This window comes from Sarcophilus harrisii, chromosome 6 (genome assembly GCF_902635505.1).
Source record: "Sarcophilus harrisii chromosome 6, mSarHar1.11, whole genome shotgun sequence".
In the NCBI taxonomy this organism is placed as follows: domain Eukaryota; kingdom Metazoa; phylum Chordata; class Mammalia; order Dasyuromorphia; family Dasyuridae; genus Sarcophilus; species Sarcophilus harrisii.
In genome coordinates, this window is record NC_045431.1 from 219,643,811 (window position 1) to 219,664,438 (window position 20,628).

General features: G+C 40.4%; 1 protein-coding gene across 7 annotated transcripts in view; it reads left to right on the top strand.

Moving 5' to 3' along the window:
* KIAA1549L (KIAA1549 like) overlaps positions 1–20,628 on the top strand; it is a 282,022-nt gene that overhangs the window by 210,929 nt on the left and 50,465 nt on the right. For all 7 annotated transcript variants that reach the window (XM_031942379.1, XM_031942382.1, XM_031942380.1 and 4 more), the window contains 2 exons: positions 7,391–7,557; positions 11,596–11,810. In XM_031942379.1, coding sequence (XP_031798239.1) covers positions 7,391–7,557; positions 11,596–11,810 — 382 coding nt within the window. The remainder of the gene's footprint in view (positions 1–7,390; positions 7,558–11,595; positions 11,811–20,628) is intronic.

The window sequence follows — 20,628 nt, forward strand, 5'->3', positions numbered from 1 at the left end:
GAGGAATTGAGCCATAGCTCGTCTAGACATACACTCTCAACATAGATACACACACGTGAATACTATACAGAAACATTAACCCAATCAAATCAATAAAAAAGCATTTTTAGTGCTAAATTAAGGAGCAGAAAGGCAAACCACCTGTCTTCAGAAAATCCAGCCTCAGACACTTACTAATTGTATGTTCCTGGTCAAGTCACTTCACTCTTCCTCAGTTTCCTCATCTGCAAAAGGAGCTGGAGAAAAAAGTGACACACTACTGAAGTATCTTTGCCAAGAAAACCCTAAATGGGATCTTTTCCCATCTTAATCTGGAGAATAGGACATGACTGAACAGCAGAATTTGTTGAGCTGGGGAGGTACCATTGTGCTTTAAGAAAATCACCTTGATAACTGTGTGATAGATGAATTAGAGTAGGGAAAAGGACCAGCTTGGAAGCTTCATAGGTATCCACACCCCATAGCTACAAAATACCATTGCTTCCTTTCCAAATGTCCATTTCTTGGCCGAACCTGACTCCTTCCCATAGTCCTCTTCTCCTATCTTGATATATCCCTCTGTGTCTTTGTTCTTATCTGAAGAAGACCTGAGAGATCCTCTGGAGAAAAGGGATGTTTTGTTCCTGGAGATCTCCTTCACAGAAGTCTGATCCGTGGCACCTGTGGGGTGAAGCTCATCTCTTATGGCATTTAAGGTCTTTCACAGTCTGGTTCCAGCATGTCTTTTCACATGACTCACTCTTATTCATTTTATGATTCAGTTAAATTGGCTCACCAGTTTTCCCTCACACATGGAAATATTACAGATTTGCAGAGTTTGAGAGCTAGGAGGGCTTCAGGAGCCAACTGTCCAATCCACGTGCCAAAGGAATCCCCATGATCAGACGGTGACAAATGGTCATCCAGTCTCTGCTTGAGGACCTCCAAAACAGGGCAGACCCTGCACCCCTTGAGGCAGCCTCTTACCTTTAGGGAAGTTTTCATCATTGGAGGACAACCTCCACCCATTTTCCCAGCTCTGTCCTCTGAGCATAACAAAGCAAGGATGATCCCTCCATGATGTTCTCTTAAGACTTTTAAACATAGCTATCATGTACTCCCATGAGCTTCCTTTTCAATGTTCTTAAACTATGGTGTCCAAAACTGAACACAGAGTTCTGGGTGCCTGACAAGGGCAGAGGACAATGGGACTCTCGTTCCCTATTCCTGGAAACTATACCTCTCTTAATGTGCCTAAGATCACATTAGCTTTTTTGACTTTTTTTAAACGCTAAATCTTTTCCAGAATAACTTAGAGCTTCCCATATCTCCCCTGAATCATGCTTGAACAGCTGATTTTTTTGTATTCATCCAAGTCTTCACATTTACTCTATTGAATTTCATCTTTTAGATTCAAACTAGTGTTCTAGTCTGCCGGCATCCTTTTGGATAATAACTCCATGATCCAGAATGTTAACTGTTCCTCCTCAGATGAAAATTTGACACGCATCCCTATCTATGTTTTCATCCAAGTCACTGAGAAGCAGAGGGAATGACAGTGGCCTAAATGCAGAGCCTTGAGGCACCCCACTAAAGCCCCTTTTCCAAGTCTACCGTTCTGCATTAATTCCCTGCATTCAACCACGTCTAAAATCTACCTAATTTTAATTCATGTAGCTTGTTGATAAGCATCATATCTTAAGACTTTGGAAGTTTCATATACAATAGAAAGAGCCCTGGTCCTGTAGTCAGAAGATCTGGGTTCAAACTCCACTTCTGTTACTTATTCTCTGCATTATTTTGGGTGAGCCATTGAAATTTCTTTTACCAAAGTGTAGTTCTTTATAAAATGAAAGAGGTGGATTAAATGGCTTCCTGGGTCCCTTCCTGCCCTAAATCTATATTCTTGTTGCTATGCTGCAATCTAAGCATATCATACACTAATTCTATGTACTGTATTCCTCCAGTGTATCCACTGAATTACTGGCCTTCAGAAAGGACTCAATAAAATGTGTGGATTCATAATCCTTCCCAAACCTGATCTTGTACTCTCAAAAATAGGCCAAATATAGAATTTTATTTTGAACTATTGGGGAAAGGAAAGGGGAAGGAAGGAAGAAAAGGAAGAAGGAAGGAAGGAAAGAAGGGGAGGGAGGGAGGGCAAGGAAGGGAGGGAGAAAAAAGAAAGGAAAAGGAGAAAGAAGAGGAGAGGAGGAGGAAAAGAAAGGAAAGGAAAGGGGAAAAGAAAGGAAAAGGAAAAGGAGAGGAAGGAAGGAGGTTGACACACTCCATTCAGAAGTAATAGTAGAGTTTAAATGATCATGGTTCCAGAACTGGAAAGGGATGAAATGTCCAGATAGCGAAATGTGGCATGGTTGGGAAGATGATTTAGTTAAAATTTCATATTTAGGTCTTCAAACGTCAAGAGAAAAAGTTCAAGCCAGTTTATTAAATACAAAATTCAATAGATACTAGACCTAACCAGAGCTCCAGATTTAGCTTTCGAGAGAACTAGACTTGAATCTTTAGTATTGAAGAAACTTCCTTTTGGTAAGAACAATTGCATCTCATGGTCAATACAAAGCCTCCCCTCAGAGACCCTGCGAGTCAGGTATTTCAAATATATTATTCGTACTTCACAAGTGAAGGATTTGAAGCCCACAGCTCTGAAGAGTCACCTATAGTCCTAGGCTCATGGATTTGGAGTAGGAGGTCATCAAATCCAAACCCATCATTTTACAGAGTAGTAAACTGAGGTTCAGTGAGACTAAGTGATTTGCCCCAGTGGGGCAAAAGAAAATGACTTGCCCAGCTTTCTTTTCAGAGAGTCACACTTCAACCCATGCAGTTAAAGCGGATATTATTAAAAAGGACAGCAGATATTTGAATTGGATTCTTTTCATTTCAAGTTTAGCATGTCGCCTGAGAAGCTGCAAAAGGCCTAAATTCACACATCTAATATGGGTCTGAGGGAGGACTTGAATCCAAGTCAATCCAAGTTTGGTTCTCTCTGCACTAAACCATGATGTCTCTCATTATTTTAGAGAACAAAGAAAATAACCTATGAGAATGGAGTCATTAGTGAGTTTGTTTTAAATCCCACCAAAAAGGGGATTTAGAAGGGAAGGAAAAGAAACAAGTATATATTAAATACTTATTATGTTCCAGACACCATGCAAAGTACTTTACACATATTATTTCATTTGATCCTTGGGAGATAAGTACTATTATAGTTATGTCCATTTTAGAATTAAGGAAACTGAGGCACACTGAGGTTAATTGACTTTCCCAGGATCACACAGCTAGTGCGTTTTTGAGGCTGGATTTGAATTCAGGTCCTCCTGACTCTAGAGTTGCTGCTCTATCCACTGTGTCACTCCCAAATATACTTTTCATTGAAAATTTTGTTCCCTAACATATGGGAATCCATCTCCTTTTTTCTTGAGACAAGCATTTCATTCCATTTTTGGATCCTTCTCAAAGTTAGGAAATGTTCCCTGAAGTCAAGCCTGCATCCACCTTTCTGAAGCTTTTACCCATGGATCAAGCCAAATTCTCCTATGAATCACCCCTTTAGATACCATCAGCTATAGGGGCGCTCCCCCATGTCTTCTCTTCTCGAAATCCCTTATTCTTTCAGCTCCCCCTTGATGCCATATTTTCCTCAAAACCACCTGCCATCTTGGTGGTTCTGCCCTGAAGATATTCCAGCTTCTAGAATGTGGCTGCCCAACTGGCAATAATCCTCAAGATGTGGTTCCACCAGGGTGGAGACCAGGGGAACTCTTGCTTCTGCTCAATGCCCAGGACATTCATTTTGTCATATTTACTCTTCCCCCCCCCCGCCCCTTCAATCCAGACCTGATTTCATCAGTGTTGGGAACCTCCCAATCTAAGACCCCCCTCCACCAATTCAGAGTCACAAATCATCTGTAACTGAGTCTAAAATGTTACTTGAAACACTAAAAGGTCCAGACACTTGCCTGGGGTCACATGGCTAAGATGTATTATGCTAATCTAAATCTTCGTGGCTCGGAGGCTAGCCTTCTTCTCTCCCCAACATTACACTGCCTCTTGTCAGCATATGGAAGCTTCTTATGCAGGCAGGAAATCTGGTCTGAGTAACTTGTCTGATAGGGAATTCAAGTTAATGACATAAACTGGGGTTCACACACTCCTCCTGGGGCTACCCACTGCTCCTTGCTACATGGACAAGTAGGATTTGTAAATACAAATTTCAGGGATAGAGTTTTTTGGCTATTTAATTCTCCATTGTCAGCCAGTAAGCATTTATTAAGCACCATTGCTAAGTTCTGGGCTTAGAAGACAGTCCCTACCCTTGAGCAGCCCACAAATTGATAAGAAAGACTATATATATAATAATATATATTATATATATGTTTATACACACACACACACACATATATATATATATATATATACATATACATATAAAAGCTGGATGCTGGATGACATCATTAACAGAGAGAAAGAAAGAGAATGAAAACAGATTAAAAAAGACTTCCTATAGAAGATGGGATCAAAAAACAAGCTGCTTGAATAACTTCTTATTGGATTATGGGAGGTCTTATCTGCCCTCTAAAGTAATTTCATTTACTGGGTTTAATTTGACTCATCTTTTGGGCTACATTTAGTGACAGAATGACACAAGCTGTGTGTTTCTGGATAATTTAAATAACATCTCAATCTGTTGAGAAGATGGGAGTAGGGTGGACAGAGGCAAAAGCATGACAAAACTGCTATTACATCCATATTTTATGTAACAGCTAAAACATATTTTGTTCCTAAATTGTCGACTTCCTTGTGGGAACAGGGGGCTTAAATTTATCTCTTGCTGAGTTGCCCTCAATACATTTTCAGTCTTTTAGTTATTTAAATGGGATATACTTTAAAAAGAAACAAATCACATGGGTGCATCTAAGGCCCAGTATTCCTTCTGTCACTCAGTTAAGAGAGAGGCAAGGCAGATTTCAGCTATTGGAATTGAAAAGTCTGTTGGAAAGGGAAGGATTCACTTTACTGTCATTCAGTGATAAATGCTCAAAACGAGCATTCGCTAAGTCCCTACTGTGTGCCAGGCAATGTGCTCAAAACTATGAATAAAAAGAAAGGCAAATTATAGTCCCTGTTCTCAAGGAGTTCACATTCATAAGGGGAAGACTACACCAAAGTAATTATGTACAAGATATATCCTGGATAAATTGTGACTGAACCCAGAAGAAGGGACTAAGATTAAAGAGAACTGGTAGAGGCTTCTTGCATTTTTAGCTAAGACCTGAAAGAAGCCTGGAAAGCCAAGAGGTGGAGATAAGGAAAGGATTCCAGGCACGGGGAACAGTCAGAGAAAAAGCCTGGAGTCCAAATGGAATAGTTCATTCAAGGATTAGCAAAAAGAGCAGTGTCACTGGATTGATAAATATGGAGAAAGGAAGAAGGTGTAAGAAGAATGGAAAGGTGAGAAAGAGTCAGCTTATGAAGGACTTTAAAAACTAAACAGAGAATTTTATATTTGATCTGAAGGTAATAAGGAGCCCACTGGGCATTTTTTGAATAAGGAGATGACTTCTCTGGCTCGTGCTTGAGGAAGGTCAACTTGACAACTCAATAGAGCAGGACTGACTTGAGGCAGTGAGAGAACCCAGTCAGTGATTGCCATAGACAGGAAAGAAGTGGGTTCTAAGGAGAATCAACAGAGAAATAAATGGTTATCACCTTGAACTGGCCTTTTGGGATTGTTGGGAAGAAGGCGTGTGCTGCTTTTGACTAAAGAAATCAATCAAACTATGAAATCATTTGTGAAGGAATGATTTACGATCAGAAATCTGGCATGGTGGATAGACTTAAAGTCAGGAAGATTAGAGTTGGAACTGTCCATTATTGATACTAGCTTAGAGAGTCTTAGCAAATCAGTTCCTTTTTCTTTGCATCAGACAGGTTCCTAGGACTGACCCTCTAAGGTATAGATTCTTTTGATTTCAGTGAAAAATTCCATTATTTGGGAGTACTGCTCTCTAGAACTGGGACTCCTTTGACTAAAAAGGACTGACATTTATGAATAACATTTTTATTGTAAACCTTTGAGGTCAGGAACTGTATCTTATTTGAGTTTTGTTTTCCCAGTCCATACTTAATAAATGTTTATGAGATGGAAAGTTAACTTTGATATCTGAGTCAAGGTAAAATATAGCTCAGCGTTTTGTTGATTGAATTATTGCTCTGTAAATGTAGATATCTCGATATGAATTAATGGATCAAATATTTATTAAGGTTTTACTTTGTGCTGGGCACTCTGCTAAATACCAGAGATATAAATACAAATAAACCAGACAGGCTTTGCCAGTGAACGGCTCAGATCTGAATAGAAAAAGACAACACAATTAAGGGGAACTAGAGAGGTAGGGGAGAATCATGTCATGGGAAGGAGGGAGGTGAGGGAGAGTATGTTCTATTTCCAATCATGGCAGGAGCGCAAGGTTCCCAGGGGAAGAACCAGCAGGAGGGTGAGGCAGATAATTACCAGAGAACAGACAGCATAATTCCAAAATGGCGCGCAAGTGGTGGAATGAGAGCAGCCAGAGTTGACCTGCATAGTCCACTGTGCTTGCCTTAGAGTCAGGAAGATGAATTTGAATCCTGGTTAAGCATGTACAAGCTGCCTGGAGCCCCATGGGCTTGTTCCTCACCTCTGCTCCCTCAAATCTCTCTCTCTTGCAAGGTTTAGCTCAAGGGCCACCATCTTTTTGAGATTTTTCTTCATCCTCCCAATTATTAATAATAGCCCTCCTTTGAAATGACTTTGTTTACCTTTTTAGTTTACTCAGGGGATTAGGAAACTCAGTCCCAGAGAAGTGTGACTTGTCAGTCAGCAGATATTTATGAATCACCTACTGTGTGCTGGGCACCTTACTAAGCTAAGGTCATAAAAGCATCAAGTAGCAAAGATAGGATTTAGGATTCAGAATCATGGGTAGAAGCTAGAAAAGGCCCCAGGGGAAACCCCTCATTTTACATGTGAGGCAACTGAGTCCCAGGGAGGTTGAATGACTTCTCCACATTTACATAAGTAATGAATGACAAAAATCATTTAGCTACTAGGTGTCCGAGGTGGGAAGAGAACCTGGGACTCCTGACCACAAGGAAAGTCCCTTTCCCCCTCACCTCCTCAGTAAAGGCTCTCTCTCTCCACAGCACAGAAGGCCATTTTCTCAGGTCATTGCTTGGCTGGCCAGAACTCTCTCGGGCTGTCCATCAGTTATCTGATTTCTCTCTTTCTCCATGACTCCCTCCCTACACTTTATTCCGGTTATACATCTTCTGGTAGCATCTCTCATACAGCATCTTGCCCACCAGCCACCATGGAATAAAGTCATTTATTTGTATTTTTCCTTAGTGCCCGTGAGTGATGAAGAGGAAGGCGCCGGTCTCTTTGATAGCACAGGCAAGCCGGTAGCCGATCCATTTGACACCTCCTCGGGCTCTGTACAACTGATCGCCATCAAGCCAGCTGCCCACCCGGCCTCTGAACGGAGCCAGGAGTCAGCCATCATTAATGGAGAGGTAAGGGCTTTGGGGAGATGCTGGTGAAAATCAGGCATTAGGTTTGAGAGAACCTAGGGAGGGAAAGGCTGTTTCTGAATAATCAGTTATAGGGACCTTTTTTTTTTCAGTGGGAAAGGTCTGGACTTGTGCTGATATATAGTTGATTCAGAAATACAGTGAGAACGAGAGGCAATTTCTATATTTCTCTGCTCCTTTCTGATTCAGTTATTTTTGGTTCTTTGAGAGCTGTGTGATTCCAGGGAGTGAGGTGGTCTGGGGCTATCTATATGTGTGTGTATGTATGAATATATAAAGAGAGAGAAAGAGAGAGAGAGAGAGAGAGAGAGAGAGAGAGAGAGAGAGAGAGAGAGATCATGTCATTTTCCTACCCAATAAACTCTTCCTATTACCTCCAGGATCAAATATAAAGCCTTCTGTTGGGTATGCAAAGCTCTTCACATATGGATAAATGTGTGCATTGTATACAGTTACCCCTTACATATCATGGGGGTTTGGGGCACAGCACCCCCACAATCTGGAAAATCTGTGAAGGATTTTGGCTCTCCCTTCATGACAAAGAGGGAATCTGAGTGACTATGGTATTAAAAGGTAAAACATGCTTATATAAAATATGATAGTTGATAATATATAATTCTATACATATATTTCGTGCATTTCCGAGTTTCTGTCTTCTGCTGGCCTTTGTATGGCATCTGTAACTTCTGAAAAACTCCCCCTCCAAATCCCCATTTAATTTTTATGCCAATTCTAGATATATCAAAACTACAGTGGGGAAAGTCACAATGTGGAAGGGGTAACTGTGTGTGTATATAGATATAGATATAAGTATATATATATATATATATATGTATATATATGTATGTATATGTACAAATGTCTAATAGGGAAGACAACATGAAAATTATTTGGCACAAAAATTATAAATACAGAGTAAGCAAAGGTGAATTCAGAGGGAAGGCGCTAGCAGCTGGAAGGGTCCATGAAAGAAGTTCTCTAAATAAATTAGGATGAAAGATGAATCTTGAAGGAAACTTGGGATGCTGAGTTAGAGGTGATGTGGGAAAGCATCCCAGGTATGGGAAAGAGCCAAGGCAAAGACATGAAGGTAGAAAATGAGGCATCCTGTGCAAGGAACAAGTATGTGAGCTAGTGTAGTTTTATTGTAGAACACGTAGCAGGAAGTAAAGTTCAAGAAGCATAGAAGGGATACATTTGCAAATAAAAATGATAAAAAGACAAATGATGTTTGTTTAAAAAGATTTTTTAAAAATGAGTGGCAAGACATCACTGTCAAAATAAACCAGTGTAGAGTTGTTCTGATACAGAACCTTTGAATGATACTTATTAATGATTGGGAGTCAGGAAGACCTAGATTTAAGTCCCATCTCAAATACTTAGTAGCTCTGACCTTGGAGAAATTATTCCTTGATCACCCTGAGATTTGACCTCCTCATCTGTAAAATGGAGTTATAATGGCACCTGCCTCACAAGATTTTTATGAGGACTAAATGAGGAGGCTAGGTGGCTCAGTGGTGCAAGCACTGGACCTGAGATTTAGAAAGAGTTCAAATTCAATCTCAGACTTGTACTGACTGTGTGATCCTGGACAAGTCACTTCAGTCTTCTCATCTGTAAAACAGGCATAATAATAGTAGACACCTCCCAAGGTTTTGAAAACAAAATAAGATAATATTTGTTATATGCTTTGTCAACCTCGAGGTGCTTTATTATTATTAAAGGTGATAATGTACGTTAAAGTGCTTCCCTAGATAAATATTTCAGTTCTCATTTGCTGTAACCTATATAACACTTGACAGTTTATAGGATACATTATATATTAATATATTAACTAATTAACATATTAATACTTTTAAAAATTATTCCGTTTGACACGATAACGACCCCAAGAGACAAGTAGGAAAGATAAGCTTATTCCCATTTTATGGGTGAAGAAATTGAGGATCACAGAAATAAAGTGATTTTTGTCTAGGCTCATTTGGTTAGTTAATGGCTGAGTTGAGAATGGATTCTCATCTCCTAGTCCCTAGAACTTGGAATCAGAACAAATTTGATTCAAATCCTCCTTCATAGACTTAACTATGTTATTGTTAGCGGATCTCTTATTTCTTAAATGGGGGCTGGGGGGGGGTGGATTCTATGACTTCTAAACCTTTGAGCCTTAATCTATGGCCTTTCAAGCCCAACATGGTAGATCCCTTTGAGGGAGGACCAATTCCCTGATAACCCAATCATGTATTCATCTATCATCTATCATGCTCAGTTTATTTCCCCATTTTATTGCTATGTGTATCACAACAGTTGCTAAACTCAACATTCATCCCATTTTCTATTTGCTTTTTATCTATTGGCCCATATCCCTATAACCAAAAACAGAAGATAAATATTTTCTCAGAAATGGGAGATTCATTACCTGACTATAGTTTATTACAGTGAAAATGTACTTGATATCCAAACTCCTCAGGGAAGGACTCCTTTTTCTGTCTTTGTATTACCAGTGCTGGTAACACAATTGGGGTTTAATCCCTCGATTTCTTTCTTAAGGACCATGCCATAAACCCAAATCACGATGATTTTCATTGATTGGCCAAAAGTCAATCCCAGGTCAAGCCCCACTGGGTTATTATTTGCATCCTGATTGGCTCAGAGTGAATGTAAATAGCAATTGTTGCTGTTTTGACCAAAAACCCTCCCAGATTAATTTTTTAAACTAGGTAAAAGAGGCCATTCTCTGCCTTATTTCTTACTAAACCTTAATCACTGAATGGGTGTTGCCTCAGTCAAATTGAGACCTGTTCAAGACCTAAGTTAAAAAAGCCTTGGTTAGCCTCTGTCTGTATCTTAATGTCTTAAAGCAGAAGCGGCAGCTTCTTGGGAAGTTCCAGGCTGTTAGTAGGACTGAAGCAGATGAAAATGTAATTGAGAAATGTTTAATAAAACAAATTAATTTATTTTTAATTAAATTAATTGAGATTAAAATAATGGCACGATCTGTAATTTACAAGGCAACACAACACAGACAATGTGGATTTGTGCTTTCCTAAGTCCCTAGGCAGCCTACAGGGATCAGTTTCTATTAGAATTTGAAGACCCTGTGTTAGAGAATTGCCTGGAGATGCTAAGAGGTTAAAGGACCTGTCCAGAGTCTCTCTGTGTAGGTTAATCAGAGGCAGGACTTGAATCCAAGTCTTCTTGGCTTCAAGGTCAGAAATCTATTCATTTTTAGTAGATGTCTAATAAATGTTTATTGATGGATTGGTGCATGGATTTGAAGCTAGAGGGAACCTTTAAAGTCATTATAGTATAGATGTCTTTATATTGATGAAAAAATTCAAACCCAGAGCAGTTAAGCGACTTGTTCAAAATCACACAAATAATAAATGACAGAACAGAATTCAAACCCAGGTCCTCAGATTCCAGATCCAAAATTTTCCTGCTATAACATGAGATGACTAAAGTTTGAATCTATTTGGGATAACCATACTTCACATGTACATCAGCTTTACAACAGTCTCTGAGTATTTAGTCTAAGTATTATCTCCATTTTACAGATGAGGAGACTGAGTTCCACTTTTTGCCCATGGCCACACAAATAGAAAATACAAAAACCGAGTCTTGACCCAGGTTTTCCCCAGGCTCAGCATTCAGCTCTAAAAGGGGGGAAATGTCACATTTGAGTCTCCATAGAGAGGACAAAATTACAAAATGAAAGGTAGTGTGCTCTAGTGGATGGAGAGCTGAGTCAGTAGGCCCCGGGGAGAAAGGCAGCCTCAGATACAGCCTTTCCTGGCCCCCAGTCACGTCTCTGGGATTACAGATTGCAAAGCAGGTGCTGATTATGCTGTGGTAGAAGGAATTTCCTCACACTGAAGTTCCTTAGACCAATAAACTCACAGATTTGAACGGAAAGGAAAAAGAAAAATTGCAGGACAGCGTCTGGGGAGAAGGCCTGGCCGGCTCCTTCAAAGCCTCCCACACCTGCCGGGCCCCTCTCCTGAGGATCTGCTCTCTCGGCAGGTGAACAAGGCCTTGAAGCAGAAGTCTGATATCGAACACTACCGCAACAAGCTGCGCCTCAAAGCAAAGCGCAAAGGCTATTATGACTTTCCTCAAGTGGAGGGGAACAAGGCGCTGACGGAGCGGAAGATGTACGAGAAAGGGTCCAAGGACCTCGACCATGTCTTGGATCCCGAGCCTGAGGCACCCTCTCCATTTGGCGAACCTAAAAACAGGTAAGTCCGGCGGCTGCCTGGAAGCCGGAGGAGTAACGGGCGTCCAGGGGACAGCGGGTCCCGGGGATGGATGCGTCTCTGACTCAGAGGTCATTGGTGGTGGGAGCCGGTAGGCCTTTCTCCTCCATCAGGGATATTGCTTGGGACTCTGAGGAGCTCCATAGTGGGTTAGCAGGAGACTAAATGGAGGAGACAGGGGGACATGGGAGAGAAAGCCCTCTCCAAACTTCTTACATGATTTGTTTTAGGTTACCTTACAATGTAGTCGAGAGGAGGTGGTTTGGCCAATCAGGGGAACTGGATGGACATGAAATAACCTCTTAGGTTTCATCCGGGGTCCAGGGGAAAGAGTGACCCCTTTTCAGTGGCTCTGAGATAAAATCTGATCTGCTTTATCTGACACGGAGAGTTCTTCTAAATCTACCTCCACCTGTCTTGTGTGACTACCCCTCGCTCATTCCCTCAGAGTGACCATTCTCTGACAAACAAGTCCCATCTCCCTCCTCCATGACTTTGCAGGAGATTTCGCCTTCCAGGATGCTCTTCTTCTTCTCCTCCATCTCCTGGAAATTCTGTCTTTAAAATTCAGGGCAAGCAGCTTTTCCCGATTCCCTCTATTTCTTAATGCACTTCTCCTGGAATTGCTTTGTGTTTATTTGTGCATATCTGATACTTATGTGCATGTGTTGTTCACTGCCCCCTACCAGTAAAAACTCTGTGAGGGCAGGGACCATTTTAAATTTTGGAAACCCAATGCCTGCATACAATAGGAATTTAATAAAACTTTTTGGATTGCACTGAAATCAGAGGACATGGGTTTACATCCTGACTCTGCCACTTAATACCTCAGTAATCTTGGGCAAGTCATTTAATATATCTGGACCTTAGTTTTCTCATCTATAAAAAAATAATTTACCACTCCTGAGCCTCAGTTTCCTCATCTGTAAAAATGAAAGGATCGAATCAGAATGTGTCTGGCTCCCTTCCTGCTTTCCATCTGTCTTCCTTTGCTGTTCAATTGTTTTAATATCTTTCTCCCCCAAGAAGAGGAAAATTACATTCAGGAGGCCTTCGCTATCCATCAAGTCTTGCAGGCCTCCTGTCTCGAGTTCAGTGCTGGGCCAAATGTCTATTTTTCTAGGCCGGGCTTTTTCTCTGATGTGCAAACGTGTCATAAATTGGAGAAGAAAGATATAGAGAGTTCAGAGCTGACATTATTTTCTGGGTTTCAGGCAGATAAATAGTTTGCCCTTCCATCTTCTTGAACTGAACTGTAGGGCTATTTATTTTGCAGAGACATAAAATTCACTCTGAAAAGATATACATTGCAAGAGCAAAAATAAAATAGCTTCTTTTCTCTGAAACACTTTGCAGAGAATGTAAACTCTCAGTTGATTGTAAACTCCTTGAGGGCAGGGGCTGAGTGCTATACTGAAAAGATGCTCTGTTACTGTTTATTGAATCAAGGCAAACTGAACTTAAATTGGAACCATCAGTCAGGCAATTGACATTTATTAAGCACCTATATTTATGAGCATTTGAATGGAGTTTTACTGGGAATGGGATGTATGTTCAGAGAGCCTGGGGGTGGGTGAAGATTGAGAACAGTACAGATGGAAATAAGGTTGAGTCACAGAGATTTCCAAGACTGCTCACAAAAAATGTCAACAGCTAAGTCAGTCAATCTACAAGCATTTATTAAGCACTTACTGTATTCTAGGCATCTGCCTAAAACTTGGGTTACAAAAACATGGCAACAATGCTAGAATTCTAATGGGGGAGACATCTTGTAAATAATTAGGTACATGTGAGATAAATACAGAAAAAATGAATTCAGAGGGGAAATGCAGTTATAGGGCAAATAAGGAAGTGACTTAAGAAAAAAATTGCAGTTGTGATTTGAGCAAAATTTTGAAGAAAGCCAGGGAAACTAAGAAATAGAGGTGAAAAGGAAAAGTATTTCAGGCATGAGACACAGCCATTACCAAGGAAGGAATCCACAAAGGGATTTTATTTTCCCACAATAATCTATCTTCCATTCAGCTACCAAAATGATTTTTCATTACTCAACAAACTTCAGTGGCTCATGATCTCCAAAATCTAATATAATCAGATATTATATTATTATATATTGATATATATAATATATATTATATCAGATATATCAGATATCAGAAATCTAATAATCAGAATACTTCTGATTGACATTTAAAAAACTTCAAAAATGTTTCTCCTTCCTACCTCTCCATTCTCCTTGTCCTTCACTCCCGTAGACACAATCTACATCTACAAGTCTACTTGCTGCTCCTCATATGGATTATTAAGATAAAAGAATAATTTAGAAAGAATAATTAGAAGGATATTGCAATCCTTCAAGTAAAAGGTGGGGAAGACCAATGGGGTCATGGAGATGAGGTTTCACAAGGGATTGTTTATAAGTGGATGAATGAAGAGTTGAGGATGACTCTAAGGTTGCAAACTTGGTCCGTGGGAGGATGGTGGTCCCCTCACAATTTTTGTTATTCCTCCTTCATTCTTGGAGAGGACCAATGATGTCAGGAGGGTGATGTCTTGACTTGTGCAAGAATTGGATGGGAGTGAGGCAGGGTTACACAAAGTCATCAGCGTCAACCTTTCCTTCTGAGAAATTGAAGATCAGTTGTAAGGCAAAGGTTAAGATGAGTGGCCATAGCCCAGAATGCAGTGACTTTAGTGTTTTTAAATTAGGGTCTTTCTGACCCTAGTAATAGAAAAGTTAGGAATGAAAGGGAGGTTTTGGGGAAATGTAATGAGTTCTGTTTTACACACATTAAGTTTGAGATGCCTGCCACAATCCAATTCTCCTGAGTTGGAAATGTGGATCTAGGAATCATCTGCCTGGGGATATTAAGTGAACCCATATGAGCTAAAGAAGTCACCAAGTGGGATAGTAAAGAGCTAAAAGAGGGGCCCAAGCCATCACCTCGCTCCTGTGTTTAGTGAGTATTACCGCCAAAAAAGGGAAGTGAGAAGTGGTCAGCCAGGTGGGAGGAGAAGCAAGAGGAAGGAATGTCATGAAAGCCTGGAGAAGAGAGAATACACAGGAGATGATTCCTTTTTTCTTTCTCTTTTTGGCAAGCTCTGTGATGTCAGGAATTGTGTTTTATTCATTTCTCTGTTCTTTCTAGAACTGGTTTCTTTGCTAAGTACCTAATAAATTAAAGGAGAACTCTGTGTGGAAGCTAAGTTTGGCAGGAAAGCAACCCATTGACCATTGGGCTGGTTTGTTTAGGGTTGAACAATATGACACAGTAAGACCTCAGGTTAGAATCAGTGGACCTGGTTCCAGCTCTAAGCTCTGTCACCCAGATTGTGTGACCTTGTGCAAGTCACTTAAATTGTAAACTCCTGGAAGGCAGAAATTGCCTTTTGCTTCTTTTGGCACATTTTGATTGATATTGATATTATCCATTGATTGGTTGATATTATCCATTGATATTGATTGATATTATCCATTATTGATATTATCCATTCGTTTCAATCATATCCACCTTTTCACAATCCCACTTGGCATTTTCTTCACAAAGATATTGGAGTTGTCTGTTATTTTCTCCTCTAGCTTATTTTACTTATGAGGAAACTGAGGTAAACAGGGTGAAGGGACTTTCCAAGAGTCCCACAGCTAATCCGTGTCTGAGGTCAGATTTGAATCCAGGAAGATGAGTTTTCCTGACTCCAGATCTGGCATTTTATCCACTGCATCACCTAGCTGCCCCATGACACATAGTAGTAGCTGAATAAATATTTATTGAATTGAATTCATCCTTCTTGACCTCCATTTTCTCATCTTTAAGATGAGGGGATTAAGTTAGATGACTCATTCAGGCATCTTTTAGTTCTAAATCTCTAATTCCATGACTTGGAAATGGAACTTTAAATTAAATAGTCTTCTTTTAACAAAAATTTTTAGTTTTGAAGAAGAATTGAGAAAATATGGATCACTGGAAAGAGGTTTGACTTTGGAATGGGGAGACCCGGATCCATATCCTTCCTCTGCTCTTTACTACTTAATATGACCTCAGGCAACTCACCCCTTCTCTCTGACCCTCAGCTTCCTCATCTGTGAAGTAAGAGTGTTGGACTAGAAGGCTTTCAACTTTAAATCTTTGATTGATTCTTGGTGAAGAAGATCATTGCACATGTTGTCAAAGATGGGTGATGGGTTGCTTGGTCTGGCTGAAATGCTTCCCTTAACTCTCCTGCCCCTTTTTCTTTTTTTCTTACAAAGGATGGCTTTCTGGGTAGAGTAGAGGGAATAGAATGGGAAGTAAAGATGATGCAGAGTTCAAATACATCAGTAAACAGGAAATAAATAAGTGATGGATAAATAAAATAAACAGAGATTTGGGGTCCAATATTTATCATTGCTACCAACAGACTTGGCCTAGATGCTTCTTCCTAGGAAGGACAGAGTATTTGCCGGCTCAATTGAGCCTTTACCTGCTATGAAAATAACCAAAGTTATAAAAGCAAATTGGAAAGCATCAGCTCCACTTTAAAAATCAAATCAATGTGGCTTTATTTGCAATAAAAAAAAAAGAAATAACTTTTAAACCAGGGCCTAATTTACTGGGACACTAATTAGGCTTCGTTAGAGTAACAAGTTATTGCTACAAAATGACATTGAGGAAGTTTTTAGGATGGATTGGCCATAGTGTTAGTGACTTGAAAAAATAGATGAAAAGATGCAGATTTCATAGTGAGATCTGTTCAATTCAGTTCAACAACAGTCGTTAGCTGCCACTAGTGGGCAGCTAAGTGATACAGTGGATGGAATGCTGAGCTTGGAGTCAGGAAAACTCATCTTTCTGAATTCAAATCTGGCTTCAGGCACTTAGTAGCTGTGTGACTCTAGGCAAGTCACTTCACCCTGTTTGCCCCAGTTTACTCATCTGTAAAATGAGCTGGAGAAGGAAATACACCAGTATATCTTCCAAGAAGACCCCAAATATGGACATGAAGAGTCAGACAAGACTGAAAAATGATTAAACAACAAAATATGCTAGCTACTATACTAGTTATTAGAAATAAGGGGCAAAAAGCAAACAGTCTCTGCCTTCATAAAAGCTTACAGTCTATTGAGCAAAAATTTTATGTATATAGATAAGAAAAACAAAGCAGTTTCAGGGAGGAACAGTGGCCAAGATTAGGAAGACCCCCTTTTGGATTCAGGTCTTGACCTGAGTATTCATGCTAAGAATTATAGGAGATAGAGCTGAGGAAGAAGAACATCTAGACAAGGCATCTATAATTAGAACTGGAGTGGATTGAAATCAGTAATTTATGCCCAAGGAGAAATATTATCTATCTGCTAGGTCTGATCCATTGGGATCCATGTGAAATAGCACTTTGAAAGATGACCATAAAGCATTAACTCTGAAAATGGGGGAGAGGGAAGTGGAAGAAAGGGAGGAAGGGAGGGAGGGATGGAGGAAGAGAGGAAGAGAGGAAGAGAGGAAGGAAGGAAGGAAGGAAGAAAAAGGAAGGAAGGAAGGAAGGAAGGAAGGAAGGAAGGAAGGAAGGAAGGAAGGAAGGAAGGAAAGAAGGAAGGAAGGAAGGAAGGAAGGAAGGAAGGGAGAGAGGAAGAATCATAGATTTAAAGCCAGAAGACACCTGAGACCCAGGGATTTCAAGTGACTTGCCTCTTTCACAAGGGAGAATGGGAAAGCTAGATCTCATCCCAGACTTTTATGTGGTTACTTGAAAATCCTGGGGTCTATTCCTCCTAGTTACAAAATAACCTACTTAAATGTCAATTGCTAATCCCAGTGCCTCCCTTCTTGTTAGTGAATCTTCTCTAAATGGGCTAATTGGCAATCTCCGGACAATTGGAAAGTCTGCTTTTCCAAAAACGATTTTTAATTAGGTCAAGGATGTGAATACTTTGGGGCTTTTGATAGTGTGTAAGTTGCTCAGAAAATACCCTGTTTCCCAAACGAGATGATTCCTTCCCATAAAGACAGTCCCTACCTGCAGAAAAATGTAGGGGCAGTTGCACACAGGTGTACCAGTGGGAAGTTGTGGGTGAGTGTTCACATACACAGAGTGAATAACAGTAGTTTGGGGCTACTTGGAGAGGTGTGGGTTCCTGCTCCTTGGAGGTCTCCTAAGCCGTACCCGGATGACCACTTCTTAGGTACGTTATAATGGCGATTCCTTTTGTCTATGGGTTGGACCATATGGCCACCAAAGTCCCTCCTAACTCTCAGGTGCTTCTATAATTTAAAGGGAAAAAGAACATTAAAAAGTGGAGTGAGGAGCGTGGGCAAGGCCTGAGCAGTGATATGTGGGAGGCTGGGTGGGCTTGCATTCCAGTATGGCAGGGGTTCATGATGGGGAAATGGAATCCAGTGTATGAGAACAGCAAGGATGTTAGCTTGTCACCTGTATGGTCAGTCTCAAAAATCAGGTTGGAATCGGATGACAAAGGGTTGGAAATGCCAGACAGAGTTTTGTTTTATCTCTAGTAGCAGTTGGGAGCCAGTGAAGCTTCTTGAGCAGGGACATAGCATGGTCCAACCTAGGCTTTAGGAATATTGTTGTGGCTGCTTTGTGACAGATGGATGATTGAAGGAAGAGAATATAGGAAGAAGATTCAAACCATTACATCATTCATCTCCACACCAGCATATAAAAATCAAAGAATTTAAAGTTAGACAGAGAAATGTGTAAAGTTCCTTAGAGTTTCCTGTATATAGGTGCTGAGAATAGGGGCTCTCTGCCCCTAACTCTGTGGTCTTGGAAGTGTTGGCTGATTACACTGAACCCCATTTCCCCCAATCTCAAAATTGAGAGATTAACATTTGCCATCAATATGTTGAAAGACAGCATGATGTGGTGGAAAGTGCCTAGAACCTATAATCAATCAATAAAGTGATCAAAGTTAGCTGACCAGCATTTATTAAATATCTACTGTGTACCAGGCAACAAGCTTATTGCTGGGGATACAAAATCAAAATGGAAACTGTCCCTGTCCTTAAAGGGCTTCCATTCTAGTCAGAATATGTGAGGTTAAAAATCCCTGTTCCAATTATTACTCATCATATGACTATGAACAATTATCTCTTAGTCTTATAAAACGGGTGTATAACATTACTTGCACTTCCCAGGGTTGCTATGTCAAAAATACTTTTTTAAAGTGGAATTTACAAATTTAATTTTGGAATTAAATAGATTCTATGTTGTTATGATTCATTATTGTATGTTATGTTACAGAATTATTGTTCCATAATAATGGTCATGGAATCATTATTGAATTTACTATCATATAATTACTATCATATAATATCATTCCAAGAGCTGTTGTTACACAGAACTGGTAGACTTCACTACTCAATTTTTAAAAAAAAACAACAGTACTTTATAATAATGACAGAAGTATCTTAATACAATGGGAAGACTCCTCTGGAGTTAGGATCCCCTAACTTCCCAAATCCTCTTCACTAAAATAATTGCCACTTGTATGATCCTAGGCAAGACCTTTCACCTCCCTGGAACTTGTCTCCTTCTCTGTATAAAATGATGACATTAGATTAGGACCCCTGAGCTCCTTTCTAGCTCTCAATTTAGATTACTGTGATCTTGAATAGATGAGCAGGAGGGTATTCTGAGAAGACAGCCATGGCTGCTGGATGCTTAAACTCGTGTCCCTGATTGTGTTTCAGTTAGAAGGGAATCCTTGGTGACTGCTTGAGAGCCCCTCCAAATAACTGCTCTCCTGGGCAAGGGAATAACAAAGAGGGGGCCTCTGTCCTTGGCTGGTTTGGGGAAGCACCTTCTTAGAGTCCTTAAGTGTGAAGAACAAAAGGTTAATGAAAGCAGGTGATATCCTGAGTCATCAAAAAGCAATCCTGTTTCTTGAAACAGAGCCATCTCATAAAGGCGAGGAAATAACCTGTGTCCTTGCCCCATGAACCATCCGAGGTGTGAGACTGGAGAGCCAATGGGTGCGGTTTTCTAGGAGTTAGCTGAGCCATAACTAGGAAAGGGTGACTGGTTCTTTGCCACAGGACACCAATATCAAGGAAGGCTGGTTGCCCTTACCTCGTGTTTTCCACCAGTATACCATGCAACGTGGCCAGTGTGCTCTGACCTTAACCCTGAGCCACACACCCCCAACTACCCAGAATCCTATTGCTCCAGCTCCCATTTCCCAGGATCTGTCTTCCCCAATCACTACATCTCTTTGCTTCCTACAGTGGATCTGGGAGATAAGCTTCCAAGAAAGGTCAGACTTCCTGAGGGAGAGACCATCCCCTCTCCTAGTACAGCTGTACTTGTGGCAGAGCATCCTCTGCCCCACTGTGGCATCTCTCCACTGACTTTGCAGTGGGAACACAATTCCATCATGATTTGTGCGGATCTTAGAGATGATCTGGTTTAACTCTATCACTTTACAGATGAGGAATAAGAATCCCAGGGAAGGGAAATGACCTTCACAATTGATAGGAGATGTCCAGTCTCCATAAGGGAAAACACGATTCCATTCAAGACTAAATGAGAGCCACTCTTGGGACTCTTAAAGATGTCATATGAGCTTCCCAACAGATCATAGATCTTGTGGTAGTTTCAAAAGTCAACACTTTTATAGATGAGAAAAAAAGGCTTTGCAGAGTGAAGTGAGCTGGACCAGGAGAATAATTTATGTAATAATAACAACATTGTAAAAACCAATGACTTTGAAAGATTTAAGAACTCTAATCAGCAATGATCAACCATTATTGGGGTGTGGGGAGAGACAATGATGGGTCATGCTACCTATGTCCAACAGAGAGATCCT